This window comes from Lontra canadensis, unplaced genomic scaffold (genome assembly GCF_010015895.1).
Source record: "Lontra canadensis isolate GAN:19392208 unplaced genomic scaffold, GSC_riverotter_1.0 scaffold2, whole genome shotgun sequence".
NCBI classification, from domain to species: Eukaryota; Metazoa; Chordata; class Mammalia; order Carnivora; family Mustelidae; genus Lontra; species Lontra canadensis.
This window is the reverse complement of record NW_022630996.1, coordinates 5,487,263-5,500,415: the sequence shown is the minus strand read 5'-3', so window position 1 is coordinate 5,500,415 and position 13,153 is coordinate 5,487,263. Positions and strand designations below refer to the sequence as shown.

Genomic DNA, 13,153 nt, shown 5'->3' with positions numbered 1-13,153 from the left:
ATAAGTATGTATGCATATGTATATATATAGTATATATATGACAAAACAAATGCATAAAAAAGACCCGTTGGCATGTGTCAATTATGGGAATGTCCTATGAATGAAGGATTTTGTTAGTCTAGTCTTGAATGTGAAGTTGAGCAAGATTGTGGCTTGAGAGATACTCAAATACCTCTGCTACAACAGACTCACTGGGCACTAGTGAGGATACCTAAGGGAATCATGAGGACCCCCTGCAGGAGTTATAGTCTCTATGAGAGTCTACAGTAGGTAAGAGTGGAGGGTAAGACTTTTACTGCGTTATTGCTCAGCCTGTGCTAAGGGAGAGTCAGGTGAAGCAGGACTATTCAGAAGGCAAGGGTCACCAAAGGATATGGCTTCTGAGGGTGGGAGTTGGCAATAGCAGGGAAAATAGGCAAAGGTTTTTAGTCATGAATCGGTCCTGATCTATCAACATCTGAGGATGGGGGTCAATGACTTTGGTCATGGGAACAGCAGCTCACACAGACAGGATGGGTAATGTGAATGAAAGCCAGAGCCATGGAAAGTATGGTCTTGACAGTCACAGAATTTTTGATGCACTTTTCCTGACTTGGACACAGTTTTATTCGGATATTATAAATGAGTGAACAGAAATTCCGAGAAATTAAGTGGCTTTCCTACATTCAGCTTTTAGGAAATTGAAGAGTACTTCTTGGATAAAAATCTCAGCTTAAAATCTTCCACAAAGTGCTTCCCCTATGTTTATTGCCATTGAAGTACATAGTGGGCATTTTATTTAATATACACATGAATTTTGTGAGAGGAGTATTACTGCCTCATTTTATAAAGAAAGAAAGAAAGGGACAGAAAGAGCAAGAAATCCATATAGATTCACATCGCATATTGGAAGCAAAGTCAAAAACTCTAATCAAGGGGTTTACTAAATTTCCATTGCTTTAAAAAAAACCCTCATACATACCACTGCTGTCCAATGAGATCACATTTATCTACCCTCTTAAGGATCCAGCAACCCTTGTAGCCCCCAGTAATGAATTTAAAACCAAAGGGTCCATATTCCCTATATGCTCCCTACTCCCACCCCAGCCTGCTGGGCCTCTTTTAGAACTTTCACAGAAGCGCATCTTCATCTTGGAGGAAATTTGGGCTACTAGGGGAATTACTAGATATCTACATTTCCTGACTATGGAAGTCTGAATTGTATTCTATCATAAAACAGGAAGTGTGGCAACACACTTCTCCCTTCTCAAAACAGAAAGTTTGTGGTTTTCTTTCTGTTCTCTGGATTCTGGGGCTTCCTTTGTTGTAGAATTCTGTTTTCTTTATCTACCATAGACTCAGCATCTCCCCCTAATACTCACCTCAACTGCAACATTTATTCTTTGCTAATACCATATCCACTCTACCCCAAACACATATTATTTCTGGTAACCTCCTTCAAGCAACTTCTTCTTCTTCTTTTTTTTTTTTTTTTTTGTAATTTTATTTATTTATTTATTTATTTATTTATTTATTTTTATTTCTTTTCAGTGTAACAGTATTCATTGTTTTTGCACCACACTGAGTGCTCCATGCAATATGTGTCCTCCTTAATGCCCGCTATCTGCCTCCCCGAACCTCCCACCCCCCGCCCCTTCAAAACCCTCAGATTGTTTTTCAGAGTCCATAGTCTCTCATGGTTCACCTCCCCTTCCAATTTCCCTCAACTCCCTTCTCCTCTCATCTCCCCATGTCCTCCATGTTATTTGTTATGCTCCACAAATAAGTGAAACCATATGATAATTGACTCTCTCTGCTTGACTTATTTCACTCAGCATAATCTCTTCCAGTCCCGTCCCTGTTGCTACAAAAGGTGGGTATTCATCCTTTCTGATGGAGGCATAATACTCCATAGTGTATATGGACCACATCTTCCTTATCCATTCGTCCGTTGAAGGGCATCTTGGTTCTTTCCACAGTTTGGCGACCGTGGCCATTGCTGCTATAAACATTGGGGTATAGATGGCCCTTCTTTTCACTACATCTGTATCTTTGGGGTAAATACCCAGTAGTGCAATTGCAGGGTCATAGGGAAGCTCTATTTTTAATTACTTCAAGGAACGCCTAACACTTAAATGTATTTTCTCATTTTTTAAAAATTGTAAGTGGCCATGATAATTGGACAAAAATTATGAGGCCCAGGAATATAAGAACAGAACTTAGCTTTGTAATAAACAATAAAACAATAATTTTCTTTGACATACATCTGATGATATACACAGTAATTGTGGTATGTTGTTATGAGAAACAAATGATGAACAATTTACTTAGGTGACAATAATTTCCATTAGTTTAATACAGTCTTCCCTATGGCTTAATTCTTATTACTCCAAACACACAGGTGTCTCTTTTTTCCTTTCCATTTACTGAGGAGGGTATGTGGCTGATGTTTTGTTGCAAGTGCAGAGAATAGTCAGGATGCCTCAAGACTTTCTTGTCTTTATCTTGCCTTTATTCCAGTATGGCTAAATGAACTCCATTTCCTCCTGCATATGAGTTCTATTTGTCCCTGGTGTTCCCTCTCTACTATATGCCTACTTCTTGCCTATACACAATGTTTCCTTGAATAGTCCCCCTGTTTTTTACTCCTTGCTCAACTGGACCAGTTCTAAGTTGGTGTGATGCCAATTAGTTTAAGGGTGTGACATCTTTGGGTCATGAGGCTGTACCTGGTAGCAGAGTTTCTCTAAATGGCAGACACTGGAGATGCTATGACCACCGGAGACCAGGAGACTATTATATTTCTTAGAATACACTCAAAAAGCATGGTCAGGTAATAAAAATATACTAAAATGGAGATTCCGGTCAAGACCAGGAGAATTTAAGCCTGAGTGTCTCTTCAGGGCTTTGTTAAAAAACATTGATTAGTTTGGTTGGTCATCTTGGATGTCTGGTTATTTTCAAAAGGATTCCCTGGGAAATTCCTGCCCTGGCCAGACCACTGTCCATTCCTGTGAACAGTGCTTTCTTTGCTCCAAGGTTGATTCCAGGAACCCTTTCTTAGGCCTGGCCTCAATTCAGACTGAGGAGGGCCTCTGCTATCCCACCTGGGGTTCAGGGGGAACATGGGTCTCTTGATCCATGAGAATGAGGGTCTCTTGGGAACAGAGGTGAGGTCAGGAATCCGAGTTTCTTTCTCTTCCACCCTTTCTACTCTCTAAATAATGTCTTCACCTGCTCAGTCTGCAGTTTCTCCTTGGTCGTAGGGGCATGTGTTCTGAGGATAAAACAGAGCCTGGCAACAGTCAGAACAGCCTGTTGATCAGTCAGAAATGCTCAGTTCTGGGGAAATAGACTTTGTCACTATATCAGCTAAGTTGTTTCCATAAAATGACCCTGTCTTCTCGAGATGGCTTTCACCCAGTCCCCCAAACCAGAAGACCATTTCCCTACATAGGCAGAGACCTCTCATAGTAGATAGATGGAGAAAGGGATCACTGACTAGATGCCTGGTGCAGATCTAAAAAGAGTCAATGGTGTGACACCCACAGGAAGTGGAGTCTTGGGGATGTTGCAGGCCCAGAATGGGGAGTTTAGCTCTGTTGTGCCTTTGCAAGTATATTTATGAAGGGGCTGCAGAACCCAAGCCCTGAGGATTTGTTGGGACCTCTGTCAGTGACCTGTGGAAGACCGATATACTAATTTGATATTCTACATTTCCCGAATCAATCCCAATTATATTTTTTTTGTTTTTTCCAAAAGTGTATTTGTCATTACTATCAGAGGCCACAGAGAACTTCAGTCATTTGGCTGGCTTCTCACAGATCCAGCGGAAGTTGATGTCACACCGTGCAGCATCATATGTCCTTGTTAGGCCTATAGTCACACAGTTGAAATTCTCATGCTGACTGCTAATGCTAAATGGGAGAGAAAGTGTGGTAAAGGTGCATCGTTTCAGCCATGCCTTTTACTGATTCCAGTCTCCCCCACCCCCATCTCCAAATCCAGCTCCACACCCTCCCTTTCCTGTGAGCTCTCCTGTGAGCTCTCCTGTGAACATTTATGGACTCACGGTCTTGGATTAACTCACTCTTGTGGTTGGTTAGAAACATCTCATCTGTCTTCTCCTCTCAGAAATAGTGTTGTACATAAACAGTGAATCTTGGAACACTGCATCGAAACTAATGGATGTATTGTATGGTGACTAACATAACATAATAAAAAAAAAGAAATAATGTTTTAATACTGCATAGGCTAAGTTCACAGCAGGAGGACTGAGAGGCAGAGGAAAGAAGTTGCTCCTCCTTTCGTAGGCCCCGACTGGCTTTAGGAGAGAGTATGTTGGCCTTCTCCCACCTTTTTCTGTCATTGAATCTTATTGGAAAGAGTTTGGTTTCATAAAAAGGTCATGAGTTTTGGAGTCAAGTGGATGTGTGATTGGATTGTGGCTCTACCGTTTCCCAGCTTGGTGATATTCAGTACATTTTTAAGCCTCCCAGCCTCAATTCAGCTGCTAAATGAGGATTAATAAAATCTTTTGTACAACATCTTTGTGAGCACTGTACGAAATGGTGTGAGTAAGTGCTTAGCAAGTGCCTGGCATTTAGTAGACTTTGAATGAATCTTAATTTCCTTCTTCCTGTGAGAAGCCCAGGTGTAGGCTGAGTAACTGACTTGCTTTCTGTCTGACTCAACACCTTCATATGTACACCAGGAATGTCATGTTCACCACCAGTGTTTTACATAAAGAAGCCTCTTCTGGGGAGTTTATAAGAACTTAGTGATAAAGTATGGTCTGTGGGTTAAAAGACACTTCGGAGATATATCAAACAAATAGCATGTATATGGATTTGTTTAGATCTTGATTTGATCAAAATAACTCATATGAATACTCTTTTCTCTACTTAAAAATGTTTGATATCTTTCTTTATAAGTTTACCAAAAAAAATGTGTCTCTGGAAATAAATGAGTTGGAAGAAAGGAGAGGAATAAAACAAAAAACCAAGTCTCAACCTTTGTGCTATTCCAGGACAAACCCACTGAATCTCAGGTCAGGTTTCTTAAGGTGAAGTAAGATCCTTAGAAAAATGTGAAATATTCACATACTTGCCATTAAATATGGAGTTGTCAATCCAATGCCATCTGTTCTTTGCTTGCTGGTTTAAGCCAATAAAATACTTCTCAGCACCCGTTTTGTCCTGGAGAAATTTCTAGAAGTTTAAAAAAGTAGTTCAACAAAAAGGTGTTTTTTTTTTTTTTTCTTTTTGCTGCTGTCTCCCTTTGACAGCAGGCCCTGATTATAGCTGATTCTGGGAACATGGAAGGCTGGTAAAGGACTCTGGGGCTGGCTATAGCTGGCACTCGCCATAACCCCTAGAGTAGTTTTCAGTAGGCACAGAGCATCAGGATTACTGGGAGGTCTTGTTAAAACAGTTTACTGGGCTTCTGGTTCAGTAGGTCTGGTGTAGGCAACTAAGAATTTACATTCCCAACAAATCTCCAGGTGAGGCTGATGCTGCTTTTCAGGGATCACACTTTGAAAATGAAGAGGAAGGGTACTATATGATCTAAAAGAGCGTGTTTTTGAATACTTCTTCTTCTTTTTTTTTAATTTGGAATGCCTCTCTGCATCGGCTTATTTCATTGCCAGAAATTTTACATTCCAAATGACGTTGGATCAAGTGAATCTCTTGAGTACATAGCAAGGGACTATAGTTAGGGAGATTTAAAAGTGTGTTGAAAAAAAAAATGTGTTGAGAAAAAAATCAGTGGTTTTTTTTTTAAGTATTTGCTAAATTGAAACCAATTTGCTAAACTGAAACCATGATATATTAGTTTCTTTATTAAGCTAATGAATCACAAATCACCCCAGTTAGAAGTTGGGGAGTCCCTGGGCTCTTTGCTGTACTCTTCACATACCTCCTGTAATCAGTGGATGTCCAAGTTCAGTTGGATATTCCCTCCATCCCCAGGGCTATTAACTTTATTCCTCCTTTTCCTATATTCTCCTTCCCTGAAATATCTCATTTCATTATTCTTTAAAATTAGTTACCATACTTCCTCATTTAACAAAGATTTCTTGAGTGTCCAGTGAGCCATAGTACAAGGCTGAGGAATATGGAAACAAATTGGTTTCTCCCTAAAGAAATTGTGATCTAAGACAAGGGTTGGCAAAGTACAACCAGCAGTTTAGCCCGCTTTTGTAAATAAGGGGAGAAGAGAAGAGGGGAAGTCTTGGAAAACCATCAGCATTCAATGTTGGATAACATGACTGCTTGCCAATACTTGAAACACAAAAAGAGGAACCACGTGAGGCAAAATATAATTTGACTCAGTTTTGGACATGGTGCATTTGTGGTATGTTTAAAACATCAGTGTGGATTTTGATATACTGTTTGGTCCAGAGACAACTAGCTGGGGATACAGACTTGAGATCACTAGCAAATCTTTGGCGTGATGAGCTTTTTCTGGGGAATGCCAAGGATGACAATTGAGTTGCACCAGAATTTGAGGCTGAGTAGAGGAAGAGGATGTAAACTTCCTCTCTCAACCCCTATTCTTCTCTTTTTCTCTCCTGCCCCCACCCCCACCCTATACTACTCCTGGCTTTCCTCCATAAGACATTTTCCCTTTCCACCTGTACACTTAGCCTCAGAGCTAGCATCCTGACCCCTGCTCTTTGTTGGACACCTGCTACCAAGATTCAGAGAGGGCCCTCTTATGAATTCTCCTCAACCACAGGAGGACTTTATAGAGGAAGGGTGAAAGGTGAAGGGCAGAGAAGCAGGCATATAATATCTCTCACATGCCTATAACCCAGCAGGTTCTTAGGATTTGAAGGAGAGGCAGCTATAAACTAAAATAACTTATGATCTAAAATTGATATAGAGTGTGGGTTTTAGAGTTAGCGAGATCTCAATCCAATCCTGTCCTGTCACTTAGGAGGTGTATGACCTAGGTCAAATTATTTTTCTGTGCCTTAGCCTCCTTATATTTGAGATATGGATAATGATAATACCTCCTTGGATTTGTTAGGAGGATAAAGAGAGATAGTAAAATAAAGATTTTTGCATTGTGTTAGCCATCTTTATTGTCATAATTATACACTGCAACCCAATTCTATGACCTGATCCTTTGTTTTTCATATGGCTAATTTTGTTAAGTTGCATCTTCTTTATTTTTGAGGCCGACTTGGGTGATACATTAAGAGCTCACATATATGAAGTATTCGATAGTTTTTAAACAACTTTTAAACACATTTGGTTATTCCCTGCATTTTAAATATCCTGGCCCATCCCCAGGATACTAGTGCACTGCTAAGCCTCATGGGAGAGATCATAGAGTGTGGATTTCTGTAGCTCAAATGATCCGAGGAGAATACCCCACTGCTACTGAGAAGTCTCTCACCACCAGATTCAGAGCAAGGGGCTTGGGGTCTCAGCCAGCCACCTCTCCATTCCTCTCCTCCACCCAGCCCATGTTGCACCAACCAAATTGCCCCACCATCTCCACTTCCCGAGGTGGCTGTAGGGTGAGCCACTTTACTGCACCATCCTAATATTCTCACCAATTTCTCTGGTGTGTCAACAATGGCCAAAGTGGATCCTTCTGTCTTGCAAAAGTCCCTGCTTTTGTTCCAGGACAGTTCAAAAGGGGACAACAAAAAGCATCTTCTTTGATAAAAATACCACCTTCTGGGGCAGACTAAAGAAATCCAAGAAAAGAGTATAGGATTAGTGGTTTGGGGTGTGAACCCTGGAACTGAGTCAGAACATAGTGGGGCGTAAGTTTCTTTATAGCAGTTATATCATTGCAAATCATCCTTAATCCCAGAAGAAATCTCATGCAGTCTAGTCTGAATTTCCCTGTGGACAACATGAAGAAGGTGAATTAGAAGCTCTTTATGGCTCCTTTGAGCAAGAAATTTCCATAAGCAAGGAGGCAATGGGAAAAGTGTCTAAGAAATCATCACATAAGAAGCTGAGATAGAGGAGAGATTATTGTGATGCACTGTACCTGTTCCGGGGCTCTCCGTGGGAACTAAGATGACATTACTGTTCCCGATAGTCTGTGGAACTGAAATAAAAAGAAAACCTGAAGGTAACTGTGTTATGAGTACAACACAAACATCAGAGCAGCTGTTTGGTCCTGACAACTCTTTGTGTCTAGACAGTGGCGATGACAAGGCACTCTTGGCCACCCCTGGCTAGAAGTTTTCATTTTCTTTCTTTGAACTTTCCATCTAACTACTGCCTTCCTTAGTCATGCCCCCGCCCCCCACGTTGTACTTCATATCATTTTTGAGGGGGAAGTCGGAATGAAATGTTGAGAAATAGAAGAGGAGAAAGGAAGAGGAATGGGTGAATTTAGTACCAGAAAGGAAACCTCTCATTCCTTTCCATACATGCTTCTGGCGGTGCTGTTTGGAGCACTTCCCTTCCCAGCTGCGCACAGCATCTGTGCTGTTCTCCCCATCTCTGGTGCCCCTACCCCCACTCTTCTCCCATGGGCGGCTCTTTGCCCCACTCTCATCAGCACCTGCAGGCTCTAAGAATTGAGGCTAATGAGAAATAGTTTCAGGACCAGGGATATTGGCAGACGTGGAGTCAGGTGAACATTCCAGCAATTTCCTGTAGGTAGAGAAGAGTCCATTTATTTCTTTAAGTATAAATAGGGGAATTGATAGGCCTCTAAGAAGCCTCATTTCTTCCTGGGAACACTGGCTCGCCAAGCAGACAGTGTAGTGGCTTTGAAGGCTGGTCAAACCTCTCTGCATCTGCCCGGTTACTTGTCCCGTGTGGCTCAAGACCCCTGTTGTTTACCCAGACACCACATCGGCTACTTCCAATGATATGAATGAATTATATCAGTTAGTATGAAGTTTTTATTTCAGTTCCCAGTTCAAAGGCTCTTTGTATTATAAAATAACCTGGTTTTCAGGAGAAACTGTTTGGGGATTATAACTTCACAGAACTCCATAAATAGTTGATGAATGTTGCTTCCATACAGCTCACTGTACTAAAAACCTCAGTTGATACAAATATGAACAAACAATTAACTTTCTCCTCAAGATGTGTGTAGTAATAGATGTTTTAAGAGGAAGTGAGAGGTCCTTGAAAAAGCTTTAAGCGTGAAAGTGTTTGATCGGGACAGCCATGTCTCATTCATCTCTTTATGCCCCTTAGCTTCTGGCATGGGGCCTTTTACTTTATCGAGAAGAGCTGGCCAATAGCTCCTATTCTTCTTCTTCTTTTTCTTTTTTTTAAAAATTTTTTATTATTTTATTATTTGTTATTTATTATTATTTATTTGACAGAGAGAGAGAGATCACAAGCGGGCAGAGAGGGGGAAACAGGCTCCCCGCTGAGCAGAGAGCCCGATGCGGGGCTCCATCCCAGGACCCTGAGATCATGACCCGAGTCAAAGGCAGAGGCTCAACCCACTGAGCCACCCAGGTGCCCCTCTTCTTCTTCTTCTGTTGTTGGTCTAGCAGAGTGATTGGCACACAACAAGTACTGATGTAGGTTTTGATTTTTTTTTTTTTTGTATAACAATTCCTTTAGGTGTACAACATGTCAGAGTTTATAAAGTCCTTTCCCACAACATTACAGTGATTATATACAAATTATCCTCATACTCAGGAGGAAAACTGAGGATCACAAATTTCAATCAGCTTATAGTCTGGGTTTCCCATCTATAAAAACAGGGGAATGAATTAGAATATCTTTTTGTTGGGGCATCTGGGTGGCTCAGTTGGTTAAGTGTCTGCCTCTGGCTCAGGTTAGGATCCCAGGGTCCTAGGACTAAACCCTGTGGTGGGTTCCCTGCTCAGCAGGGAGTCTGCTTCTTCCTCTCTCTCTCTCCCCCTTGGCCCCTCCCCCTTGCTCATATTCTCTTGTTCACTCTCTCTCTCAAAATAAATTTAAAAAAAGATCTTTTTGTTCTGTGTGTGTTGCATTTATTTTTCCCACTTTATTGAGATACAATTGACATTAATCATTGTGTAAATTTAAGGCATACAAGGTGATGATTTGATTCATGTATATGTTGCAAAATTATTTACCACAGTAAGGTTAGTTAACACCTCCAACACCTCACATAATTACCCCCCTTTTTTTTTTGTGAGAGAGAACATTTAAGATCTACTCTCTTAGCAACTTTCAAGTAGTGTATAATACAGTAGTTTTTTTTTTTTTTTAAGATTTTATTTATTTGAGAGAGAGATAGTGAGAGCACAACCAGAGGGGAGAAGGAGAAGCAGACTCCCTGCTGAGCAGGAAGCTGATGTGGGCTCCCCGAGCCGAAGGCAGACACCCAACTCACTGAGCCATCTAGGCACCCCTAACATGGTATTGTTAACTATAGTCACCATGCTGTGCATTAAACCCCCAGAACTTATTCCTCCTATAGCAATTAGCATATCTTTGTGGACCCTCCCTGGAAAGAATTTCTTCGGAGAGGAGGCCTTGAGAAAGGACTATAACAAGTCAACACACAAAAACCTGGAGGCTGGGAGGAAATCACTGTCGTGTACAGTACCTGTTCCATAGCTCTCTGTGGGAAGGAAGTTGACTTGATTTCCGCCAAAAATCTGTGGGACTACAAAGAAAATCAGCTGTTGGCACAGCCCCACAGGGAGCTTCAGCATGACTATAACAAACCAACATCACCTGGGGCTGCTGGGGCACCTTGATTATTACTGTGAGATCTGGAGTTCTCTGACTCAGGTCAATGAGGATGTGTAGGTGTGTTTTTGTGAATGTGTTTACTTATTCGTATTGTCTTCCTGCTCTCTTACATGATAGGAATTGCACCTTCAGTTTGGCTCAAAGGGAAGACAACTCTTACCCAATTGCTGTCTTTTACTCACGTCTCCTTCCTCATTTACATTCCCTACTGGTTTCTGGGGCTGGAGTAGATTCTCACAGCGACAGTGAAACCCTTTGATACAAGGCTTCTTCTAAGCAGCTGGATGAAAGCTTCTGTGAACATAAAGGGAAATTTTACCCCCGGTAAAATCCCATTATCTCATTATGCAGCTCTTATCTCAGCCTCATCACGGGGTTGAACTGGCTCCGATTTTCAAGTTTGAGGAACAAGGACAAGCGCTAATAAGTATTTCACCTCAGACTGTCCAACTAACACTGTAGTGGGAAAAGATTTGTGTGGCCTTCTAACTGTCAGACACTAGTCAGTTCTGTATCTACAAGGAAGACCGAGGGACCTGGCTCATTGTGTGTGCTGGGGAGCGAGAGGAGCATTGTCAGTTGCCCCTACACTGGTCATTGCCCTCAGGTGGGAAGACTTAGGTGTGCAGCCTTTATATTCAACTTTGTGTTCTGATAGGAAAGTCAAAGAAAAAGACAATATGAGGTTGGAGTAGGAGGTTGCTCAGATACTCACAATAAAGCAGAAATAAGGTCATTCCAACAATTTTAAGCGCCACTATGAAAAGAACAGAGATTATCATGTGCCAGTTCATGTTGAAGGCAATGAGGAGACCTGTGGGAATTAGAGCACAGTATCACTTTAAACATCTGGGAGCACGGCTTCTTTCCAGCAGGACACATGCTTCTTTCTCAGAGCAACCTTGGGGGGCTTGAAAGGCAGGTATGCCAATGACAGCTAGATACAAGAATAAGATACAGCCCATGCCCAGAAAATGCATAGAATCTTGTAGTGATTGGGAGCCTTGGAAGTTGGCATGGTGCCTCTCCTTCACCCATACCTTAGCTCTAGACTTTAGCCCTGTTTATCAGTTGCCTCCTAAACTCCATCTAATGAAATAAATCTCCTAGACTTTGAGTACTCTTAGCTCTGGAACCTTCTCTGTGGTCTTGGCCATACTGATTTCAACTGTCAGAAGTCTCACTCTCAAAAGACTATGCCAGGACTCTGACAGACAAGACAGTGTCCCCAAAGCTCTTGGCATTGGGGAAGGACCAACAATCTGTGCAGAGAGGGCAGACAGACAGACTCACCTGCTCTCTCTTGGGAAGGCTGCCCTGCTTTGCAGGTGGGGATCTTCCTTGTGGCCTTATGCTTGGTGTGGTGGGCAGAGGCACCTTCAGAGAATATGCTTCTTCTGCTCAAGCACCCTGCTTCCTTCTTTACATGGTCTTTCTATCTTCACAGCATCCCTGAGCAAACACTTCTTCCTGTTCAGTGTTCTTGGCAATGGGAGTGGGTGGGGCAAGGAAGGGAAGGGAGTTTATAGCTTTTGCAAGAGGAAGCTTCCTGCCAGAGGGTTTCTAATACAGTGGGACCTTTTTTTTTTTTTTAAAGATTTATTTATTTATTTTAGAGAGTGAGAGAGAGAGAAAGAGAGAGAGAGTGAGAGAGAGTGTGTGTGTGTGTATAAGCAGAGGAAGAGAGAGAATCTTTAAGCAGACTCTCTGCTAAGCGTGGAGCCCACTACGGGGCTCCATTCCAGGACCCTGAGATCATTACCTGAACCAAAATCAAGGATTCAATGCTTAACCACTAACCTACCCAGGTACCCCTGCAGGGGAACCTTTTAAGGAGAATTTGGAAATCCACCTTGACATAGTCTGACCCTTTCTAAGTGTCTAAATCTCCATGAAATACAGTGGGAAGGAAAGGTAGTAAAATGTTAACAAATAGAGAATTTGGGTGAAGGGTACCTGGAAATTATTTGTACTTCCTTTGCAACATTTCTGCATATCTGAAATTACGTCAAAATAGAAATTTTAACAAAAGAAATCCACCTGAAGTCACTAGTGTTAGTGAGCAGGTCCTCCTGTACCCCATCTGCTCCATTCACTGTCATACAGCTCTGCACAGTACCCTTTGTCATGGACTCCTCCTCTCTGGCTCCGACAGCTTGCTTTCCAGACCATGTGCCATGTGAGACTAGGGACCACTCAGTATTTCTTGAGCATGGCCTCTGCTCAATACAGGAAGTATAGTGAGGGTGAATAATACTAAAGTCTTATTATCAAGGAATTTGTACTACATATTTAATTTGAAGTTTTCCTTTTATTATATTTCCCCTAATATAAAAGCTATGTGTGCTCATTACAAAAAATGGCTAGAAAATATTTGCAGGGAAAATTGGAAAAACAAAAAATGTCCATATAAGTTCACATATTTAGCTATAGTCACAGTTAACATCTCTGGGTGTATATCCTTTTTAGATGACTAGGTAATAAAA

The 13,153-nt window shown here is 41.6% G+C and overlaps 1 protein-coding gene across 3 annotated transcripts; it reads right to left on the bottom strand.

Annotated features, from left to right (window-relative positions):
* Positions 1-3,677: 3,677 nt before the first annotated feature.
* Positions 3,678-12,147, bottom strand: CLEC5A (C-type lectin domain containing 5A). Of its 3 annotated transcripts, none has more exons than XM_032867318.1 (7): positions 11,961-12,147; positions 11,383-11,481; positions 10,519-10,578; positions 7,996-8,055; positions 7,547-7,683; positions 5,086-5,189; positions 3,678-3,896 (listed from the first exon to the last, which is right to left on the bottom strand). In XM_032867318.1, the coding sequence occupies exons 2-7, from the start codon at positions 11,459-11,461 to the stop codon at positions 3,782-3,784; spliced, it is 555 nt and encodes a 184-aa protein (XP_032723209.1). In that variant the 5' UTR covers positions 11,462-11,481; positions 11,961-12,147; the 3' UTR covers positions 3,678-3,781. The 3 variants fall into 3 exon arrangements, with proteins under 3 accessions (XP_032723209.1, XP_032723218.1, XP_032723223.1); XM_032867332.1 differs by having other exon boundaries at positions 3,847-3,896; positions 5,090-5,189; XM_032867327.1 differs by lacking the exon at positions 10,519-10,578.
* Between the last annotated feature and the right edge of the window lie 1,006 nt (positions 12,148-13,153).

What these genes read in the sequence shown, in the direction of transcription:
- CLEC5A (XM_032867318.1), bottom strand. Translation starts at nt 11,461, where the DNA reads ATGAACTGGCACATGATAATCTCTGTTCTTTTCATAGTGGCGCTTAAA. An exon ending in GACCTTATTTCTGCTTTATT is followed by an intron (nt 10,579 to 11,382) that starts GTGAGTATCTGA and finishes TTTTCTTTGTAG; the next exon opens with TCCCACAGATTTTTGGCGGA. An exon ending in TTGACACACCAGAGAAATTG is followed by an intron (nt 5,190 to 7,546) that starts GTGAGAATATTA and finishes TTAAACTTCTAG; the next exon opens with AAATTTCTCCAGGACAAAAC.